The 23,073-nt window shown below is 35.1% G+C and overlaps 1 protein-coding gene across 11 annotated transcripts in view; it reads right to left on the reverse strand.

The window, feature by feature from the left end:
- Positions 1-23,073, reverse strand: part of DMD (dystrophin) — a 1,298,312-nt gene that overhangs the window by 800,962 nt on the left and 474,277 nt on the right. For all 11 annotated transcript variants that reach the window (XM_075033523.1, XM_075033524.1, XM_075033521.1 and 8 more), the window contains 2 exons: positions 4,225-4,413; positions 3,329-3,510 (listed from right to left, as the gene is read on the reverse strand). In XM_075033523.1, coding sequence (XP_074889624.1) covers positions 3,329-3,510; positions 4,225-4,413 — 371 coding nt within the window. The remainder of the gene's footprint in view (positions 1-3,328; positions 3,511-4,224; positions 4,414-23,073) is intronic.

A 23,073-nucleotide genomic window follows, 5' to 3' on the forward strand; every position in this document is an offset into this window, starting at 1 on the left:
GCAATCCTTGGGATCACCTGTAAATTTAGGTATGCAAAATACTCTGAATCCTGTGCATATACTAACTGTCACATTTTACACTTGAGGGCAGAGCTGCCATTTAGAAGCATCTAGACAGGCTGGAGGGACAGGCCAGGAGGTACCTCATGACATTCAACAAGGACAAATGCAAAGTCCCACACCTGGGAAGGAAGAACCCCTGGAATGATACAGGCTGGGGACTGACTGGCTGATGGAATTCCAGCACTAAATCTAACAAGCTCCATCACTCCGGTATTGTTTTTCTGTCCCTGAAATGGCCTTTGCTTTAAAAAGAACAGGACATTAGATGAAAGACCTTCTCAAAATAACCTTTATCACTTTTATGCAAATAATAAATTTAGTATTGGTAAATCTTTGTTAAATAAGGATCCATTTTTTTTTAATTGAACAGAAGTTTAACCAGATAACACAAATGCATAGACTTCAAATACCCCAAAAGTAAAAGGCAACAAGAATGAGTGAGATATTTTCAAACAGGAGTGCAAATGAAATTATTAAAAAATTCCTACGACTTAGGTATTTTAATCATAAAAACTTAGCTGTTACAAAAAAAGCTGTACTTTTCTTTCCTTAGGGCAGCCAACAACACTAATCATTTATCTCAGGATTATCCCTTGCATCTGGACAGATTAAAAAAATAAATTGGCTGAGGACTTCTGAAACAAATAATCAAGTTTTAAAGGTAACCATAGGAAGACAAGTCAAACCAAAGTCTCTTGAAACAGGAGTGGTAATGGCGAGAAAACGTGAAAAGCAGTCTGTGAAACAAAGAAAGAGCGATCAAAAGAATCCTGAGGAGTACATGGACAGGAAGCATATCTTCTAATGCAGAGCAGTGGATACAGAAAAAGGGAGAAACTGCAGGCAAACACAGAGACGAGCCAGCTTTATGGAAATAAAGACTTGCAAACACATTTTAAAAAATCAAGTTTGTTTTGAAATAAGGTTTAAGTTACACCTGTTTCTTGAATGGTACCTCACTGGTCCCCGATGGCACTGAGACAGTTTCGGGTGTTACACCTGGAGCTCTGGGAAGCTATGTTTCTAGAAACAGTAATAATTTTAAAGAACTCCACTTGGCAGCTCTTGGAAGTAAAGGACCAAAGAAAACAAATCACAGGAGCAACTATAAGCAAGAACTGAAACTTCAACAGAACTTGAGACACTGAAGAAAAAAAATGGTTCCAAGAAATGTGAAGGGCTCCATTAATCCAAACCTCTAAATAGTAGATATCAAACAGTAATATTTTTCTGTATTATCACTCTCAAGATTTTTTTTTTCTAAGAACAGTGTCATAGATCTTAGTAATGTACTATGATTTCAGGTCTTTTTACTGGAAATCATGTGTTAATTATTGATCAAAATGACCAGAAAATACATGTAGTGTCTTTTCCACTCTAATATCTCTCTTTCTTTACAGACAAAGTACAGGAAGCTGACACCCTGCTTTGTTATAACCCATGGTTCACAAGGGATTAGCCATCTAAGATCTAAACTCAGTCCTTCTTCACTTTCAAGTGTGTATTTTATTGCCTTACTTGACGTTCTAAATCAAGTTATTATTAATATTAAATACTATGCTTCATCTTAGAGATACCTTTTTAGCAATAAATGAAATAAATGATACAGAAAGCCTGCCAAAGTAAAGAGAATTTGATTTAAGGAAACCAAGATATGATGAAAGAACTACTTCTTATATAGAATATTGATATTATTCTGAAGCAAGGAGCATAAACTTGAAAATGAAATAATCACAGAAAATAATTTAATCACAGTTGATTCTTAAGCAAAAGAATTTTTCTTGTTTCTTCCCATTCTCCAGGTACTTCCTGGTTTTCAAATTACTTCTATAAACATCTGATAGAGATTTTAGTACTTATTGATACACCTCAGGAGATTATCATAATCTTTGTTTATGGTATGGCCCTCATAAGTTCAAATACAAAATACTTTTTCATTGAATTAAATGTGTTTTAATAGTTGTGAAAATCTCCATAAAGTGGTAAATTGCATTAAGGTTTCCTCTCCAGTGGTGTATTTATCACTCTAAGATAATTTACTACAGAGAAGCCTGTCTGGGGAAGGGCAAGAGGAAGAAATGAAAAAACAGGCTGTTTTCCTTCAGCACGCTAATATATTCCTTCCTGGAAGAGTCAAATATTTTCAATACATAGTGAATATATGGGAAATCCAATTTGGGCTGCTTTTACGCAAAGGCATTGCTGTGTTCCAAACTTCCTCTGATATTCTGACCTCCTAAATCACTTTTCATAAGACCCTTTCATTTTTATACTATCCTTTATCAGTACATCGTTCTCCTCCCTTTGTCAATTGTTTGCTTTTGTTTCCCCTGTGCTGTAAAGTGTGCTACCCTTTATTACATTTCCTATTACATTACAACAGGGGATAGACAGCCTTGCTGTTCTCATCTTCACAAAACCCATCTCTGTTTGGATAAACATGCCACTGTTGCCTTAAAGAGTAGATTACAGCAATGTGCTCAGAAGATTATACTTTAAGCTGAAGTAGAAGATAGATCCCGAGAGTTTAAATTTTATATAATAACCCAGAAATATATTACATTGTGATATGAAAGCTGTCCATAATCCTCCAGCTGGTGCTTGAAACACAGGGGTTTGACCCAATAGGTCAAAATTAGCCATATATAAGTACACCACTCCTGAGAAATTTTCTCTTGCCCTAATCCAAATTTCATTGAATTTATCACAGAATTTTTTGTATAAGAAATTAAATAGTAGCACAACATTCTCTGTGAAGCCCTTATCACTTTATGTCTTCTACTGATTTCATACTACCCAAATATGACATGCTTCAGAAGATACTAGATCATTCAATTCCCCAAGCAATGACCTATAGCTGCATCTGGGAGATAAGTTTAACAATTGGTGTCAAAGGACATTTCAGTAGACACAGTACCACTCATAGAGGTGAGGTTGCTACTTGCACGTGTTGATTCAAATGAAAATAAATACAGCAAATAAAAACTGCCTGCAGTAAGATATCACAGACTTCTCTCCAAGAAAATAATAAAGCTGGAGGAAGTTAGGTTGAAACATCTGAAACCCGTCAACAATTCTATAAAGTGTCAAAGTCTCAAAACAACGTGCAAGCTTCAAAGTCACTACACACCAAATTTCAGATTAAAAAAGATCTGAGATGGAGAACTGTTCACAGTGAAGTGAAAGAAAATCCCAACCGTTAGTCAAGTTCAGGATTGTTTCAGTCAAACTCCATATATATTATTTTACCTGACTTATTACTTACTTGCTTTGTTTTTCCATACTTGCTACCCTGAGACTTTCCCATCGAGAATTAAGTAGATTCATTTGCTCTTGGATTTCATTCTCTTCATCACTTGAAAGTTTTCCAATTGATAGAAGTTGACTTCCAACTTGCAAAACATTGCCAACACGTCCTTGGTGAGCTGTTAATTCCATCATGAAACCCTGACAATAGAAACAAAATCCAGTTTTAAGTTTGACTCTTTGGAAGGGAAGAACAGACTTTGGAGAAATATCTTCAATTCCACCACTTTCCAAACATGATTTTCAAATTTGCTTTTTATTTTTTCAACCCCTCCCCACACCTCATAGCACAAACCAGAAATAAATACTTTCACTTTTTTCATAGGACAAAAAGTTGTTTAGTCTGGAGAAGAGAAGGCTGAGGGGTGACCTTATCGCTGTCTACAACTACCTGAAAGAAGATTGTAGCGAGGTGGAGGTTGCGTAGTAACAAATGATAGAATGAGAGGAAATGGCCTCAAGTTGCAGCAGGGGAGGTTTACACTGGATATAAGGAAAAATTTCTTCACCGAAAGGGTTGTCAAGCATTGGAACAGGCTGCCCAGGAAAGTGGTGGAGTCACCATCCCTGGAGGTATTTAAGACATGTAGATGTGGTGCTTAGGGATACGGTTTAATGGTGGACTTGGCAGCGCTAGGTTAATGGTTGGACTCGATCTTAAGGGTCTTTTCCAACCTAAATGATTCTACAATTCTAGGGCACAGTCTCCAGTACTACCTTTAAATTCTCCAAATCAAAATTAAAAACAAGAAAAAGGAATAAAATAAACTAGAAATATCTTTGTTATGTATTTTTGACCTTATTATGGGATACAAGCAGATAAACAACTACTGAAGGAGTAGTATAAACATATACCTCATGGGTGTGAAATTGTTCTTTAACAACTTCTACATCATTGGATATATCTCCTTGTGCTTGTAATGCATCTTCGGCAGAAAGAAGCCATGTGAGTACTTCCTCTAAAGCAGTTTGGTAGTTTTCAAGATCCTTTTCAGACCCCATCCGCATGGTGCTAAATGTCTTTTCTTCAACAGTTTCTAAAAACTAATCAAATCCAAAATTTTAAGAGTAATGTAAATAGCATCTCCTTAGACAGTTCTATAAAGGAATAAATAGAACACCATTGTCTTGTATAAAAACCCCAGCTTTTTATAAAACAAAAAAATATCAGATGGCTAATCTGTGGAAGTACTTATTAGTATAAAAACAGTTAATTGGCCAAGCTCAGTTAAGACTGAGGGAAATAAAATCTCATATTAAATTAGATATTTTACACTAGAATTCAAAATTCCTACCAAGTATTCTGAACAGCAACAGTTCAATAAACAATATTTAAATTATACCTGTAGAGTGCCGTTATACATGGTTTTCAATAAATACTCTGATCTTTCATTTCTAGTTTACGGTTTCTTATTTAAGTATTTTCTCTTGGAAATGAGAGAGAAATTTATTTCCCACAGCAGCTAGTAAAATTATATCATCAAAAAAGCAGCAAGCTGCATGCTGACATTGCAGAGAATCTGTGGAAAACACAATGTAAAAAAAAGAAAAGCAACCCTTTACACTACATGCAATGCTAGGCTGGAGCAATCCATAGGCACCCATTTTGTGAAAACCATTCTAGAAAGTTGAAAAAGATTAGAAATCTCAGGTGAAATTGTAACTTTTAAAAAACTCAAGTGCATTACTGTTGATTTCTCTTTCCCACAAAGGCGACCTTTTATATTCATTTTTTAGAAGCCAGGTGACTCTTACAAGCACAGAATTCACACTTCTGTTCTGCTGCTTAAAGTCAAGAGATATCAACAAGTATTTACTGATCAGTATAACAATAGAAGATGAAGACAAAAACAGAAGCATGAAATATAGGTTTGCTACAGAAGATATCCCACAATTTTTTCAAAAAGTTCTGAAGTTTAGCTACTTTTCAAGCAAGATAGATAAAAACAAGCTCTTCACATAAAAATTTGCTTATGCTTTTATAAAAAAATGACATCAAGGCACTTAATGTTTTCATAGCTGGCAGAAATTCTCTACTGACTTACTTGTGCCAATAAAACACTCAAAGCAGCCTCTACAGCCTTTCATTGTATATAGGACAGGAAGTCAAAGTTTATCACTAGAACTGAAAGCAGGAAGTATAATGGATGTAATGTGATCACTTAAAATGAAATTTTCAAACTTCACCTTCACAATCTAATGACATTTGGTAAATGGAAACCAAAAGAGTTTCTTGGCTAGTATTCCGAAGTATGTACTCATTCAAAAAAATGGCCATTTTCTGACATAAGGAAATCAGAAAAGGGCTAGAGGAGGTATAACCAAAGGATCTTGCGGAACAATGTCAGTAATCCTTATATTTGGTAGAGAGAGGAAACAACAACTTTTCCACCTTCCCTCAAATCTTACAGCCTCACTGCCAGCAGAGAGTTGGGATCAGTCAGGAGGTGACAAAGCAGAGGAATAGATATCAGCAGTGCTTGAAGTATAAATAGTTCAAAAAAGAAGAAAATATTCCTTTATAGATAACACAATTTAATAGTTCTCAACTGCTGAGCCCTAATAAAGTCACTAGATCATTATGCCTTCTCTTTCCCCATGCATTTTGGGGAAAACTAAAAATAAAACAAAGAGAATAACCATCAGAGGCTGAAATAGTAGTAGCATCTTGTTATTCTAGAGTGCATTGAGCATGCGGAGTATTTGCCTTCAGATTCGACAGTGACATATGCAGGGACCCCCTAGGATTATCAAATGAATTAAAAGACATCATTCTTACTGATTTTATTGGTAAAATCAAGTTATACACTTTCAAAACTGTGCTAAATTTCCTCCTGCATCTTTAAGCATGTTCTCTGTTAACAAGCCAGAGTAGAGCAATGGCCACCTTGATCTGAATCTACATAAGCAGAGAATATTCACATTGTAAAAAGTCTACAAGCATAAAAAACGTGCCTCAAAGTCAAGAGTTGGTTTTGACTTGACAAAACACATATATTTTAAAATCCACTGTTATACTCTATCTTCACTACTTCTGCCAGTGCTGTTGGCTCTCTGAAAGATAACTGTACATCCTTGCTCATCATGCCTATGGAATGAAAAACAACCACTCAAATCAGCGGAAATTCAGACTGTTAGCTCAGCTGTAAATGGAACATCAAACCCTAAGCTAAATATTCACACTTGGAAGTGGATAACTATTACCCTAATGCCTATGCCACACGCTGTGTATTAAAAAGCAAAAAGAAACAAAAAAGTGTCTCAAAGTAATATTCATTTACTTAAAGATTATTCATCCCATAATACAACCCAAATTTAAGTATGCAGATCCTACAGCACCAAGAATATTCCACACTGAAATAATCCACATAACACAAGCAACAGTGAAACCCCTGAATTTTATAAATCATAATGGCATGTAAATCCATTTAAAAAACCAAAATGAAACAACCAAACAACACAAACCCAACACCTCCTGTGAGTGTCCTCATTTCTGAATACATATGAAATCTTTTCAGAATTCCTAAAATACTGAGAAAAAGTAGATTTTTAAGGTATTGCATATACTACATTGAGAACAAAGATATAGAGTTATTAATAGAGACATCTAATGTAAGTTGTGATGGCTGTTTCTAACCATAATTTTTAAGAGACTGAAAAACTATTAGGACACACTGAAGTTAAATTGTTATAGCTATATATTGCTAGGAAGGCTATACTTAGGAAAAAAAAAAGCTGCTTAAATATGCACAGAGTTTCATTCTTGAATCAAAAACTATTCTTAATAAAGTATTTAATGATGATGCAAAGCTAAGTTGACTGGGTGCAGTCAAGGCAAAACATTTACAGAGAGTAATCTACTGAAAAACAATGCATGCATGATGACATAAATGTTAGGGGGAAAATTTGCATGAAAAATTCAGATGTTTGATGAAGACTGCATCACATCTAGCTAGGAATCAGTCAGCCAGCCCGCTCACAGATATTTTGAAAAATGGCCAGACATTTTTGCAGGGAAAATAGTCCTGGTCGTTATTACAGACTGACGTAGAAGGAAAAAAATTGCTCTGGACCCATATGTCATGCTCTAGAATATCTTTTCTTTCCTTTGCTGCTGCACATAGAAGAATTATATCTAGATGAAAAGATGGGAATTTGAATTTTTACACGCTTCACCATCTTCTGCCTGGGTGTGGGGCCTGGAAGACCCCAAGGACTCTTAAGCTTTAATTTAAAGTATAAGGAGAGAAAATAAAAAGCCTTTGACCTTCAGAAGCCTGGAAAAATGAGGTCTGCCTGGCAGCTGTATAAATTAATTCAGAGTTTAAATCATGAACTTGCAGCTGCTTCAGGGTAAGACAGCGAGGGGAGGACGTGTTCCTCACCTAGTCTTGCATTATGTTCCTAAAGGGAGGAGAAGGATTGGACACGTGTTAGTAAATTCTCCAAGAATGTTTCTATTAGTTCATAAAGACTGCTTCTGAGTTTTAGAAATTAGTTGGGCAGTTTTAGAAAGTAGTTTTGCAGTAAAGATTTAGGGTTCATTCCAGCACTTTTATTTACATTATATATTTTCTTCCTTCAGAAACTGCCTGTCTCACTGTAAAAGATGCAGAACCTGGCTCTAGATATTTAGAGCTTTAAAACTCAGAGACATAAAATTTTAAAGAAACATTTTTTTTAGTAAAGGCAAATTTAAGTCCAGAGTAGTTTTCTCATTTTGAAAACTCCCTTTGCAGTATTACAGCCTCAGAAAGTAGCACACATTATTCACCCTCTAACTATGCCTCCTACCACATAAGACTGATACAACTGATAATTCTTTCAGTTCCTCCAAGTTTCTCATTACAAAATCATCTTTTATGTGTCTTTAAAATGGCCAAATTATAACTGTTAAAATGTTAAATGCTAAAGTGTTCTTTGCAATAATCAAGACTGTTTTTATTAACAGATAACATCAGACAGAATAGTTCAGTCATTTCTGGTAATAAAACTAAGAAGATACATCGGTCAGACTGTTTGTTATTATAATGTTAACTATTTCCTTGTTCTAAACGAGGCTTGCATTTGCATTTTTTAAGGATTTCAAAGCTGTCTTTGTGAATGAAAACGCCTTGAGTCAGGAAGATGCATTTTTTTGCTATTCATATGAAAATCCACCCAGGTCTAGCCTTATCATAAATCTGAAAAATTACAGGTTTTGCTTGCTCAGTTGAGACAACCTAGGTTTTTAGTACCTGAATTTCTCAGTGGTTCCCTTTACACTGCAGATATTTCCACCTGGATGAATTGGCCTTTCCTTGCAGCTGCAGTTTTGAGATGCAGCAGATTATTAGTTCATTAAAAATCAATAGAGCTTAGGCAACGTGCATGTTGAGAGGAAAAAAGCGAGAGCCAAGCAGTATGGATGAAAGTGCATTACAAAGGGAAGAAAATGCTGGAACTATTGATAGCAAAGGGGTAAAAGAAAATTAATCTCTTCGACTACTCTATTAGGTACAGTTGGTACAAAAAAAGACTGAAAAAGACAAATAAAGAATTTACTGGCATTAAAGGAAAGTTTTGTACCTTGGGCTCTGGAGTGTAGAAGTTGGCTTAAGTCAGCTGAAAGCAAGTGAAAAAAATGGAACCAATTGGGTTGGGAAAGAGAGTAAGACTGGGAACTGCGAGGACAGGTAAGATAATATTAAGAGTTAAGAGACAGGAACCGAGGCTGCCAGCTACCTGGAATGATCGAATTTTCTAACAATTTAACAACTGTTTCATTTTACATACATGGTCAAGTAAGTCAGTGGTTCACAAAAAGATTTTCTACTTAGCTTGCTTTCTTCAGCACACCCGGACTTGGAAAAAATATCAAAGCAGGTTTTGGTTAGTAGCTGCTTGGCCCATTTTTCCTCAAAGCGTATCAAAACATACTTGTTTTATTAACTCTCTAGGAAAATTTTTCAGCCTATGTTTATTTAAGAATTTTAATTATATTGAGTTTGTTGTTCTGACTATAAAATGTATTGCTGTTTGAAGAATTACTGATGACAAGACACACAGTACTTGCCTCTCTAAGGAAGGCACTTCTTATTCAAGCAATTAAGAATCATGGCTCCAAACAGTAATATGACTTGATGTGGATGTGTAAATCAACTGACTGTGACTGAACGGAATTACTTTCACCATACACCTACAACAAAATTATGATTTCTTCCTGTTGAAATGCCTAGTCTACCCACCATTCTTCAACTCTTCCCTTTTGTGATCTGAGAACAAGGCACATCCTAAAGGGACATATATTTCAGGGGCTGTCATGTCGTGCAGTAGACTGTGAGGTCATTTGGTCTCCATATAACACATAAATAAGAGTACTCTTCACATAAAGAAAGGTGAAATTTTCACCCCAGGATAGATTTTCAGTATTAACTAATGACTCTTCACAGAACTCTCCAGTAGTAAATGGCAACAGGGTCCTAAAATTATATCACAGGTCAAGAAGCCTGGGGTCTGTTCCCAGTAGTGCTAACAACAAGGTGAGTAACTCCAGATCAGCAGATCCAGCTCCCTTAACAAATATCGATTGTGTTTTATACTGTCACGTACATAAAAAAAGGAAAAGGTAATTTCATCCATTGATCATGATCAGCCCACCTTAAAATTTGAATTGTGATCACGGTATCATGCAGTAACATGAACAATATTCAAGGTGGGACAGATAATAGTCACATTTATTTAATTTTAGTTTTTAAAATGTAAATTCTATTTGTAGTGAGGACTTAAGGAACAGCCACTTAAAAGCAGCCCGTTCTGACAAAGACCTTTTAAATGTTCTATGTTCTTAATTACATTGTATTCTAAAAATCTCCATGAGCAGAAAAGCCCTTAAATGTATAAACAGAAAATGGGATGGAGACAGATGAATTATATCTTAGCCAAAAGAAATACAAATGGACTATCTAAAAAAGTATTGAATTATTTCTTTAGCATGTCATATAGGGGATTGAGAAACAAACGCAGACTTTATTCCTTTTCTCTCTGGCAACAGACAAGTGGAGAAACAGACATAAAAAGCTATTTTGCTAAAATATAATAGGAGATTTCAAGATTAAAGCTACAGAAATGCAGGCCAAGAATAAGTTAAACAACAAAAAAACCCAAACCAAAATTCAAGCTTTTTTTCATTTTTATATGCACTTCATTATGCATTACACATACCGCCTTATAGTTCAAAAAACTATGAAAATGTATACTTACAGTGCCATCATTCTGGAAGGAAAAGTAGCTTTCTCTTTTCAGCATCCTGTTTAGCTGTTGCTATCTCTTTCTTTCATTTTCTATTCTATCTCTCTTCTGCTATTGCTATCAGCAAAATCAGTGTTATCCCATAGCAACTTTTACTTTATGTCAGTCATCTGACTGATTAACATATTCTCTTTCCTCACTGACTTTATAAGAAGCTGTTTCTCTTACCTGCACCTAACAGAAGAGTAAGTTTGACAGTGCCTATCAGTTGTACATGCATATACTTGATCCTTCCTTCCTTACTACCGCCACTAAGCTTCAAATTTTCTTCAGTATTTCAGGTATTCAAATCTTTTATTCACTCCATAAGACTTTTGTTACTTACGCTACCGAGGTAGCGTTCCTTTCCTACTGTCACTTTACCTGAGGGCTAATCTCTGCCAAAGCAACGCGCCTTTTTTCTTCTTTTCTAAGGAGAACAGTGCTTTTCTTATATGTCTGAAAATTATTTCTTAGGCCTGCCCCCATACTGTTTCAATGTCTCCTTTAAAGTCATTCGCAATCACTGCTTTAAGAATCTTTGTCCTCTCATGCCAAATAACACTCAAACCAGCTTAATAGATATCACACTCATTCCTACGCTCCACAGCGTAAAGGAACAGAATTTGCAAGCTCTCTGCACTGGCATCTCCTACTTGTGGGGAAGAACGTCTTGCTATACAAAGAATTAAGAGGGCACCTGTGCGGTCAGGAACAAGCAGCTATAGGTTTGCTCTACTCACATGAGAGCTGCACACTAATATTTGTCTGACCCCATATACGACAGAAATTAGCTGCATGCTTGCTATTTTGACTATTCTATTACATTGCTTTATGAAGACCGGCTGGGCTATGTGGAACGCCCTTGAATGAAGACACATTACTTCTGCCTGATGAGCCACTGAGCCTGCTCGCAGACAGAAAGTTCTCTAGACACAGCTCAGCGTGGCATGTGCTAGGGTAACAGCACAAACCTTGGAGCCAGACGAGCCAAGCTTCAGAGTTGAGCAAAAGAGAAACTGCCCAGGAACAAGAGAACACTTGGTTCCACTCGCTGAAACGCAGAAAGCCACAGAACTGACTGAAATGAAGGGCTGAAGCAAGAACCAGCCTGCATAGACACAGTGTGAGGGAGAACAGTTATTGAGATTTTTTTAAATTTCTATTTCATCCTGTACAATCACTTTTTTCTCTTTAGTAAGGGAAGCATTCATGGGATTTATTAAGAGCACGGGTGTGCGGGTTGAGCCTCCACTTACACACATACCTCTGGCTGGAAATAGACATTGTCAGCCTTTAGAGCCTGGGCATCCTTTATAACTATTCCAACATTTCAAACTTCATGTCAGACAATACACTAGGAAAACCAAAATCAAACAGGATGATGGAAAGAGACCACATTATATTTTTCCAGCTATCTGAAGTAGTTGAGCGTAAAACAAGGAATGTTATCTGCTTCATACGAGGCTTTGTTCTCTTCCCCTGCAATAACCCGTTTAAAACTTTGTTGTAATTCCAAGCTATAATTCCATTATATAATCATTTTACACATCCATTATATATTTTAAAGGTAAAGGAAAAAAGGCAGACTAACATCTATTCTACCATCTTTGGCCAGAAGTAGTAACCCTCTGTTGCAGAGTAGAGCACAACAAACAGCAATCAACCAGCTGTTGTAACGTTGACTAAATTTTGCTTGTAGAAAGTCTGAAAATAATTCCTTATTCTTTAGAATTTCTACATGTAAAGCAGTTTTATAATATTGTCCCTAATAGCTGATAAAGCTGTCTTTTTTCCAAAATACACAAATGAGACAGAACAACATCCTCTTTTTGCCTGTATATATCTATACTGTCTGGAATTTATCTAAGTCCTGTCTTGGCTAGGGGAATTACAGCTTAATTAAAAAGGAATAAAAAAAGGTCACATGTTGCAGCCTCCCAGCAGTCTCTGTAAGAGGCATTACCATATTCACCATTGCAAACACATCAACAAATCAACATAGAGTTTTGCTTAATTAGAGGAGAAATATGGTCCACCATAGGGTACTCACTAGGGCTACCACTACTGTTCTTGGTTACCAAGTTCCCCAAATAAATGGAATTCAGTAGTATTAACATCAACCTGTTCAGAGAGACAACCGAAGGTTCACGAAATGATAACGCTGAGGGCAGCAGCCATCCACATCTGCATATGCAGAATCTGAATGCAGAAAAAAACCCCCATGATTTGAAAGAAAAAAATATTGCCCCTGCTCTGAAATAGTGGGGGTTTTTTTCACACCATGTGTCATTGGAGAGAGCTATTCACTAAAGGTCAGTGATGAACTTCTATAAAAAAGCAGCAGAAATCAAAAAAGAGGGCCAGTCGATAAATTTGATCTTGATTAACTGTTGGAATAAAGGGATACCATTTAAAAAATACAATGACATACTGGAAGAATATTCTCCTCCAGTAGAAAATTGCCTTGAGCTTTTGGTTCAATATCTCAGAAGGAATCGTGAGGAAACAGTTACATAAAAGACTTATGAAGGAGCACAAACACAACAATACCAATGGCCAAAAAAGTACTAAAACTGAATTAATCTCATTCAGTGGACAGAATGGGCAGCATTCAATAAAAATCTATTTTATATTGTATTTTACTGTTATTGTTCAGTGTGCAAACCTAAATCCTTGCCTGATTGAACTCTAAGTCTTATTTTTATACAGTTTTGGGGTTTTTTTTCCAATACTCAGTAGGGGGGTTTGGCGATTCCTCCCCCCTTCCACAGTCCCAAAACTTCAGCAGCATCCACATATTTCTTCTTTTTTACATGTGTTGCAATGAAAGACAAGATATACAATAGTTCAAGGTGACTGATTCATGGTGTATAAGGCCTGATTTCCCAGGGACCTATATAATAATTTAGTTCAAAGTATATTTCCCAGTGAATCCAGTTGTATCCGAGTGCTCAACACTTCATTGGTTTAGACCTCAACATCTCACATAACACACCCAGACCTCAGGAACATCTCTGAAAGATGATTTCGCTCAGAGGGAAATGCCGTAATTGAGTTAAAAAAACATTCCTGAGCAGCACTCGACTGTTTTAGTCATTGAACTGTCTTTCTGCAATCCCCTACTCCCTTTCTTAACACCTATCACAAAAGTGTTCAGCCACAGTGCTGACCTATGGAAGAAGAGAGATATGCAATCGGTTAGTAGAGCTACGCAACTGGCAGGGAAGAGAGAAGGAAAAGGTAAGTAGCAGTAGTTGAATTGCATCTCTCTCCCCTTGCCCAGTTCGGGAAGAGCTTGAGACACCTTCTCTCTGTCTACCTTCTAGCTTCTGCAGTACACAAATCAGTGCTCACAAAAGCAACAGTCTCCTTTCTTTAGCACACGGTCCAGACTTCCTTTTACAATAGGAAAAATTCTGTAATTACATTTCTGTAATTAAAAGCTCTACCATAACGTATCTATGTAAGATGCTGAATTTATAATATTCCATGCAACCTGAATTCTACCGTTTCTCTACTTCTAGGCAGTTAACCTTCATAACATTCCTTTAACAGAGGGCAAACCTGGTTTGTGTGAGTTCCATGGGTTTTTTTAATTTTATTTTTATTTTTTAAAGTGATCTTTCATAAAGGGAATTCTTCCCCTTGGCAGTGCTACATAAAATGCAGTTTGGTATGGGAGATGGTCACTGTCAGCCCAAAAGAAAAATGTACCAATTCTGAACTCCAGTACTGCCTCTGAAGTGGCATTTTTGAGGCTTTCAAACCACCCTTGTTCCAGCTTTATCTATTCACCAACACTAACTCTTCAGGTTAGACCCATTTTTCTTGGCGGCTGGTTCTAGTTTGTACTTTTTAGGTTTCATATGCCTCTGTCTACAGTGTTAGTTGTTCAAATTTAAGTATACCCTGAAAGTGGGGAAATTGATGATTCTGTAGAAATTTATAACTTGGCTAAATTTGAACCCTTTCCTGAAACAATGATTATCCCCTGGCTAATTTAAAATCCCTTGAAGAACACAGAGGTGTGGGAGCTTTTCAAGAAATGGACAGTTACTGTATAATACAGACAAAACAGTTCATTGCTTCCTAATCTGGTCTTCAGAAACAGATTAGCTGTTTTGTCTGAAGTTTTTAATAAGGCAAACACACCCAATCAAAAGCATTACTTTTTGGTGAAGTTACAAAAAGTTCTATCATTTTAAACACTTGAACTTGAAGCAGAAGAGTTACACAGTCTCATGAACTGGCAGTATTACAAGGCTGTGTGCAGTAGAGAGCTTTCCCCAGGAAAAGGTTAGAGCACGTGCTTTTCTGAAGCATCTTGTTATATGCCTACATGCTTGTTAGCTAAATAAGAAGAGAATTAAAAAAGATGTAAGATATAAGTAAAAGTGACTGTAGCTGACAAAATAAATAAATAAAAAAATGAGATAATTACAAGCTACACAGGTAAAGAACAAATGAGAGCCAGAAACTGGTAAGGTATATGAAATCCCCAATAACGAAGGAGTGAAAAGGATAAACTTTATAGCTGCTACAAACATTTTGCACTCACTTTATGTGAGGTTAATCTAGGTGCAAGACAGTGATAGATTTGAAGAAATGGATGGAAGAGGTAGAAATGTATACATAAAGGTTGATTTTCTTTTTTTTTTTTAATTTGAATTCATCACTCTGAGGGACTCTACTTCAAAAGAATTTAGAGATGAGAAGGAGCAAACATTCTGGGTTCCCCAGAGGCTCTACCAGTGGCTACTGTACTGACTTTAACTAAATCTGTCAGAGAAATATAATACAAATTATGGAAACACATTCTCATAATATATATCAGGTCACTGCTTTAAACACATTTTATTTTACAGTTACAGAACCAGTAATATTGATAAATGAAAATGAAAACTGCATCCAACTGCCTGAGCTTAAAAATTGAAGTAAAAACCTGAAATTAAGTACACAAAGACCGTTTAAATAGTGTTAAACTTTCCAGGATGCATATTCTTTCAATCCTTTATTTATAAGCACACTAATATATTTCCAGTTGGGTTTACTTAATAAGAGTAATCTGTACCTTGTGAGCCATGTATGCAATAGATCCAGGCATTGCTGATCATGGGCCAGCAAAATCAGCTATGAAAGTCAGCCTGCTGTGCCTTACAGTTTATTTTTCAAATTACCATGAACTTCTATGAAATTTATAGGTGATAATTTATAACTCATGCAATCAGTTTTTAAAAAGATGAGGACACTTTGGGCAATTTTAATTAACAAGTCTGACCAACAGGACTTCTGTTGCTGAAATTGATCACAGAATAGATCATCTCTCAGTATATCTCACCAAAAAGATACCTGTGCTGTAAGGAGCTGCTGGTGAAAAAAAGAAAATATCACTAACGAATGTTTAGAAAAATAGCTAAAAGTCAAATCTAATTATTTGTATTAATATACCTCAATCCAGAACTAAAATCCATTAAATTCACCAAAAAGTGACTACTCACATTAAAATAAACAAACTAACAGGTTTAGGACACATGTATGCAATGAACCTATAGACCTTTGAAAATGCATGTATTTTCATGCCAGAGTACTACTTTAATGTAAAGTCTGCTCAATCAGATCAAAATCCAAATTACCAAACACACTGTCACAGAGGTACATGGGGAGTAAAAAGTCCTACAGTATAAAAGACCGGAATATAAAATAGCCTTCAACCACAAAATTTTAACATGCTTTCTTTGCAGAATTGCAGCCATATAAATCTTAATTGACCTGTATTCCACATTGCATTTAGCTTTATTTTCTGTGATTTTTAACCAAAGGCAACTAATTAAGAAGCATATTTTGCAAAATTTAATCCAAACCATAACCTCAAATATATCACAGCCATAATCTATACTGTTTTCTCACGTAAGAAAATGAAGATAATTTTTCAGTTTATTTTAATCACTACAGCCAGCTACTAATCCTGCTATTATTTTGGACTACTAAGCCATGCTAGTTCTCTTCAGGATTTTCATTAAAGACCATCTAGTCTTCACAATAAGAGTATTTAACTCCAAACCTCTTTTTATATGTTCACACAGTACAATATCAAAACGCCTCCAAAAGCATCAATAGCAAGAGCAATTAACTATAAAGAGATACATCTATAATATGACTCTCTTTCAAGAAATAAAGACTCTGGGACAAGAGCCAATTAGTGGACATAGTAATTAGTTTCTGTGAAGTTGAGGTTGAGGTCCTGGAGGTGTCAGAGTATTCATCATTACGTGCTATTATAGTTGGAAGGCATTATTGAAAAAGGTGGGTTTGCAAAGTCATCTAAAATCTTAAATAGTCAAGTTTGCTTGAACAGGCTGAATATCCCATTCATGGCTCTTACATCATTTATCCTTATTACATTTAAGATTTTCCTAAACATATTTTAGCTTCTATTAGAAGCTCTCCTTCTTCAACACAAGCCACTTCAAAGAATATATTTTCAACTTAAAATTAAAAGCTAACAAAAAAAATGTTGCAGAAGAGGTTCAAGTGTTTTAATTTTTTTCTTTTTTTTTTTTCCAAATTCAGTAGCATGACTACCTTGCTTGTAGCTACATGCTCTGAATAATAAAACAAAAGCTGGAAATGAGACAAAATGATAACCCATCATGTCACAATACAGTTTTTCTCCTCTACTGAATGCAGAGCCTCAGGTTTATAAATTGTGTAATAATACAGAAAATATTACAAATATTTTCAATAGATAATAAGAACAGGAACTACCAAGAAGTATTTCTGGTGATACTGGAAACTGTATAAAAAACTTTGCTAAATTTTTACAAAGACAAGCAACTGAATGGAAGAACAGCATAAAAATCCACTGAGGACTTTTAAATATAAAGACACCATCTCCAGCTCAGGAAATTTCTGTGCCACAAATCAGGGGAGGGTAAGTGAGAATACACAGGTGTTTCAATAATTTTAATCAGTCATACCTCTTTTACTGTTCCTATGTATCCATTATTGGGCACTGCTAGGAACAGAATACAATGCTGGAAGAAAAACCCTTTGCTCTGACTAATTTATACTATTCTGTTGTCACACAGACCTACTACAGAGGCTCTGAAATTTATCTGGAGTGTACCAAAGCAGAAACTAGTGTATTTTTATGGTCCATACCTTAACATTAACTTGGCTATTTGTAAGAGATTCTGCGAAATTCCATGATACGGGAAACAGAAGAACTAAAGATGTCTAAATTACTATCAGTTATTCTTAAGCTATTTATTGACTGCCTTTCCCTCCCACATTTCACAATCATACTGTCATCTGGCCTTTTTTTTTCTCCCCTCTCAGAATAAAGGAAAATGTGAATAGGAAATTTAAAAATAAATAAAAGAAATTATTTTTAACAAAAATAACTGCAACTTTTTGTAACTGAAACAGAATATTGTCACTGTCACTTAAGTTAGGAACTGTGGAATAAAAGATTGCATTGTGAATTCACATGTAAAACCTAACATTTTAGGGTAACAAGCAACTTGGGAAGCCTTCAAATAACATGTTTTGTAGGTAATTTTTTTTTTTTAAGCTATATATATTTGCTTATGTTAAATATTGCATAATATACATGTTATTTTGAAATTTTTGGCGTGAAAAATGCTTTTGACCTACAAGAGAAATATTAACCCATGATTGCTATTTCAGGGATAACATGTTTCTAGTTTTTATATATATATATCTGTAGCAAATATAATGAATTAATAGAATCCTATTATTTATTCTCTCACAGATACAAACTACACCCTTTTGTTATTTTGAGATGATGAAAAAAAGGCGACCTAAAATAGTTACATACAAATATGTTCCAAAGACCATTATTCTCTCTTACATTTATGTTTGCAGTGTCATATTAAATTATACCTCAGTTAACTGGCTCGAATATATAACATGTTTATTAAGGAAAAAAGTAACTGCAGTGAGGTCATTTGTGGTGCTGTGACCCAAATTTACCTTCAGGTTCTATTAAGAGGGAATTAGCTTAATTAAAATCACTACTCAGATACTATTACTAATGAGGTGGGCATGAAAGCATACTTCAAGAACAGTGAGTTACAGGGTTCTAAATTCTCATTATAGAGACAATGTACAACTGATGTGTAGCTTGTGTAGCTGCTACATTCTTTAACAGACACTAATAATTAAAAAATTGTCAGTTTAAAAAATACATTATGAATGTACTGTTTTGTAGCCATATTCCCTACATTTGTTCTTTCTTCCTCAACAATTCCTTTTAATCTTCCACTTTTCCCCTTTCCACTCCAGATCTAGCAAAAAGCAATTTCTTAATTCTGGAATTGCAGACCTGTCGAGATTTTTTTTTTTTTTTTTTAGTTACATTCTCCTAGAACTAAATTACCTATTTTAGTTCTTCAAATGAATATCAGATTGTTGAAACAGAATCCATACAAATTTTATCAGATACTTTTGCCTGACATCCCTCAAGGGACAGAAAAGAATTACTGGTGCTTTACAGGTGAAATTTTGCCAAGCAATATTATACTTCCCCATGTCATACAGAAATGCACTTATTTTTAATAAAATGTCATAACACATGACTATAAACTGTAGGTATTAAATCACGTATCCACTGCAGTAGCCATTGTACACGTTCACAGAATGGAAACAAAGCCAGAAACAAGGCTGAAAAGTGAAAAGAAAAGTTAAAATTGGGAAAATCAGGAGGCTGAACATGAATGAGTTGTTAAAACTTAGTTTAAAAGCCATCAATGCAGCAGAGAATGATTTTGAGACTGGAGACAGGACAGCCAGGAAAAGGCTAGAAGTAGCAAAACACAGCGTGGCATAACAGAGAAAGCACTGACGTGGTGACGCAGAGAAGATACAAGAGCATTGTGATTAAGGACGTGAGTAGGAATAAATGAGGTCAGAGAAATAACAAAGCTAATTTTTAAGATCACAGGTGTTGGAAAGAAATTGTGTTCTGAAAAGGAATGGATAATTATAAGTAGATTAGAGAACGTTTTTAAAAAGGTAATCATACTGAAAATTGCATAATGGCTTAAAGGGGCTGGAGTAACATACAACATACATTGTGCAGTGGAATTAATTTCTTATTCCTCACAATATTTGCAAGTGTAATTCCAGTGGGAAAGTCTATTTAACCATGTAGTTAGTTATTGTTATCACACCTCAGTACCTTTTAGAACAGACACAATGTTGTAGAATCTCTATTTCTTGATCCTACTGTCAAATTCAAACTCAACAAGCTACTCCTAGCAAACTAATACTGAGTACAGGAAGATTGCATTTCCCCTAATGGTTTCCACAAATAGCACACATTTCCACTTGCTTATTTTTTATGCATATAATTAATATCAACCTCTTTGTTATGAAATGCTAGTAGTGAAAAATATATAAAATTGAAGAATTCATATTTTTTGTTTAAAAAACAAAACAAACTGTTTATAATTACTCTTTTATACTGGACTGGATTTTCTTAGCTTAAAGCCTTCACCCTAAGACTAAGACAAATAATCACTTCAGTGTTTGCAAATTGCACTATCAACTGAAAAATACTTTGAAGAAATTATGATATATTCTTCTGCCTCTTGATACATAGTCTGGCATGTCTCTTAAATCACTTTTGCTTTAAGAAACACAGCTCTTTTCTATGAAAATGTTGTGTTCTACTTCTGCTTTCAAGCTTTTATAGCAGTGAAATGAGAAAATATTTTAAGTTGAATTAAAAAATGTGTGCCTCTTACTTCAGATAATTGAGACTAAACAGTTCTTGTTGATATGATGTACCACTACCAAAACTTCTTTGTACAATTTCCCAGGAAATGGAGTTGCATACAATAACAGAATCTAAAAAATTCTTCAAATAGTTCAGTCAGCAGAACTGTTCAGTCCAGCTAATCATGGTAGGTGGACCACTAGTCCTGTATGAAGGAGCCCAAAGCTCACATGTTACATTACTTCACTCGTACAAGTTAATTGCATTAGGTCACCAACACTATACCATTAGAGTCAAAGGACAAAAATAAAGAGGATAAATTAAACGCAACAAAACCACAAAGCCTGCAAACACTTCAAAGCGTAGCCCTTATATTTAAGAGTCTCTTTAACTCTAGTGCATTTCTGCTCTGAAATTGCAAAAAGTATTTTGTTCTTCAGTTCACTGGCACTACATGAGATATAAAGTCTAGTACACTTTAAAAAATTGAAACTTTTTTTGTTTTAAAAGCATACATCCAGCAACTGTTTGTATTCAGAATAGCAAAGAATCCATCCACTTTAAGGGTGACAAGAAGTTAGGCATCGATAGCCTAAGTCTTAATGCATCAACAGAACAGTTGCATAATGAAAATACTAGCAATGAAAACTTAAAGGAACTGTTGAAAAAGCAGACAAATTTATTTATTTGTAATACATGTAGCTTTTTTCTAGAGAAAAACTAAAACCATCACCCGACTGAGTAATGACTACTGGATGGCTATCAAGTGACAACAATTGCTTCTGCAGTGGGCTGATCAATTGCTACTGACTCAAAGGGGAAGGTAGCAACGCAGGTCTCCAGAGCAAAAAGACATCCAAGAAACCAACGGGAATTCCCTTTCTGAGTTCTGGCAATGTACTATCAATCTAGACCTATTCCTAGTTCCCTTCCCGGCCTTGAGAAAGGATAATCTAAATTAGCAGAATGCTACTAACTGTATTAAATGATCATCCTAGGGAAACGTTACAATGAAGACTGAAACCAACCAAACAAAAAACCACAAACCAAACACGTTTTAAATTAGCCAGGTTTTATGCAAAGAAACTCAACACGCTCACTCTGTAATGAAAGGGCTATTATACAAGAGGGAAAAAAACCAAGCTCTCTTCCTTAGATGATGTAAAAAGTAAAAAGTTAAAATTAATAGTGAAAATGTTACTCTCTGCTTACATGTATAACACTTCAACAATGAAGTTCACTTGTTAAGTGCATGGAACGTTAAGCGTATGAAACAAATAGCCGACAGGTTATACTGAATAGAATAACATCTCAGCGCAAACTACATAGAAGCATAGTATGCACACAACAAACATGCCACCTCTGCTATTAATCCCATAACAGACAGTCAATTTCTTGTTTCATCTCATCCTCCCCTTGTCTTACTGACAGTCTTTGACTTGCATCTGAAACTACTGCCCTCTGTATGTGATGCCGCTGACACAATTGGTGATATGCAAGATTTTTTTTTTTAAATTTTTGGAATTCCTTTGTTAATAGTCCAGAAGCAAAGGATCAGAACACAAAATGAAGACAAATCAGTATTAGATTTGCTTTATTTGTGCAAAAAGATAACTGAAATGGAGATATGTTTGCCACTGAACAAAGCACAAGAAAAATATTTCAAACTGACAGAAGACCTTCTCTCAAAAAGAAAGGTGGGAAAACTTATTTTATGCACTTCTAGACTGAAGAAATATCAACCCTAATACATAAGAAATGCCAACTCAGAAGCTGATGTAATGTACTGGACCAACAGTACATAGGTCAATTGCCATTTTGTTCAAATGAAGATGAAAATGCAGTTTTAGTAGAAGCTACATATATTGTTACGTTAGCTAGGATGCTAAATATCAAAGAGAGAAACAAATGTGAAAAATCATAGTAGAAATAAAGACGGTAGAAAAATAAAAGCCTGGAAGTCTGCCTATATAAAATATCAAACAAGAAACTTGCACATTGTATTTCACCTGTCTACGCTTTCTGTGGTTTAGACTTCCTTTAAATACACGTGCCAATTCCACTTACATTAATGGAAGCTATGCTTTAAAGTTAAAACATTCTCTTGAACAATGACACACAAAATATGATCTTTACTCTTATGTCTTATTCATGCTTGGGAGGCAAACTTACTTTATTTTAATATATTTTCCAAATGACTTGCACAACACTTTGCAGAACTCATTCTATAAAAGAGTGCTACTCTTTTCTATTAATAACTTTGATCTTTTAACATCATAAGCAAAATTCCATTTGCTACCCTCTTAAAGAATTTTTTTTTTTTTGAAGTTTGGTGCCTCACTACATCATCCACAGTTTATTTAAACCACGATTTCTGCTCTAATGACATCACTATGAGAACTAAAAATTCCTTTTGCATTTTTAAGAATGTTTTAATCCATCAATATATATGTATTATTTCTTTGCTACAACTAAACTAAGTTCTAATAAAACAAATGCTTTCTGTAGGAAGAGTGTGGATAAATTCCAAACACCATAGTGTTCCACACAATTTTTCTATTTCTGAAGTTCTTGTTTTTACTATGTTTTATAGTGCTTTCAGGACTGGAATTTCTGAAGAAGGTTTGAACATCTAAAAAAGTGTTTGTTCCCCCCGCAAATATATTGCTCTTTTAAAAGGTATTATCTCT

This window comes from Buteo buteo, chromosome 8, assembly GCF_964188355.1.
Source record: "Buteo buteo chromosome 8, bButBut1.hap1.1, whole genome shotgun sequence".
NCBI classification, from domain to species: Eukaryota; Metazoa; Chordata; class Aves; order Accipitriformes; family Accipitridae; genus Buteo; species Buteo buteo.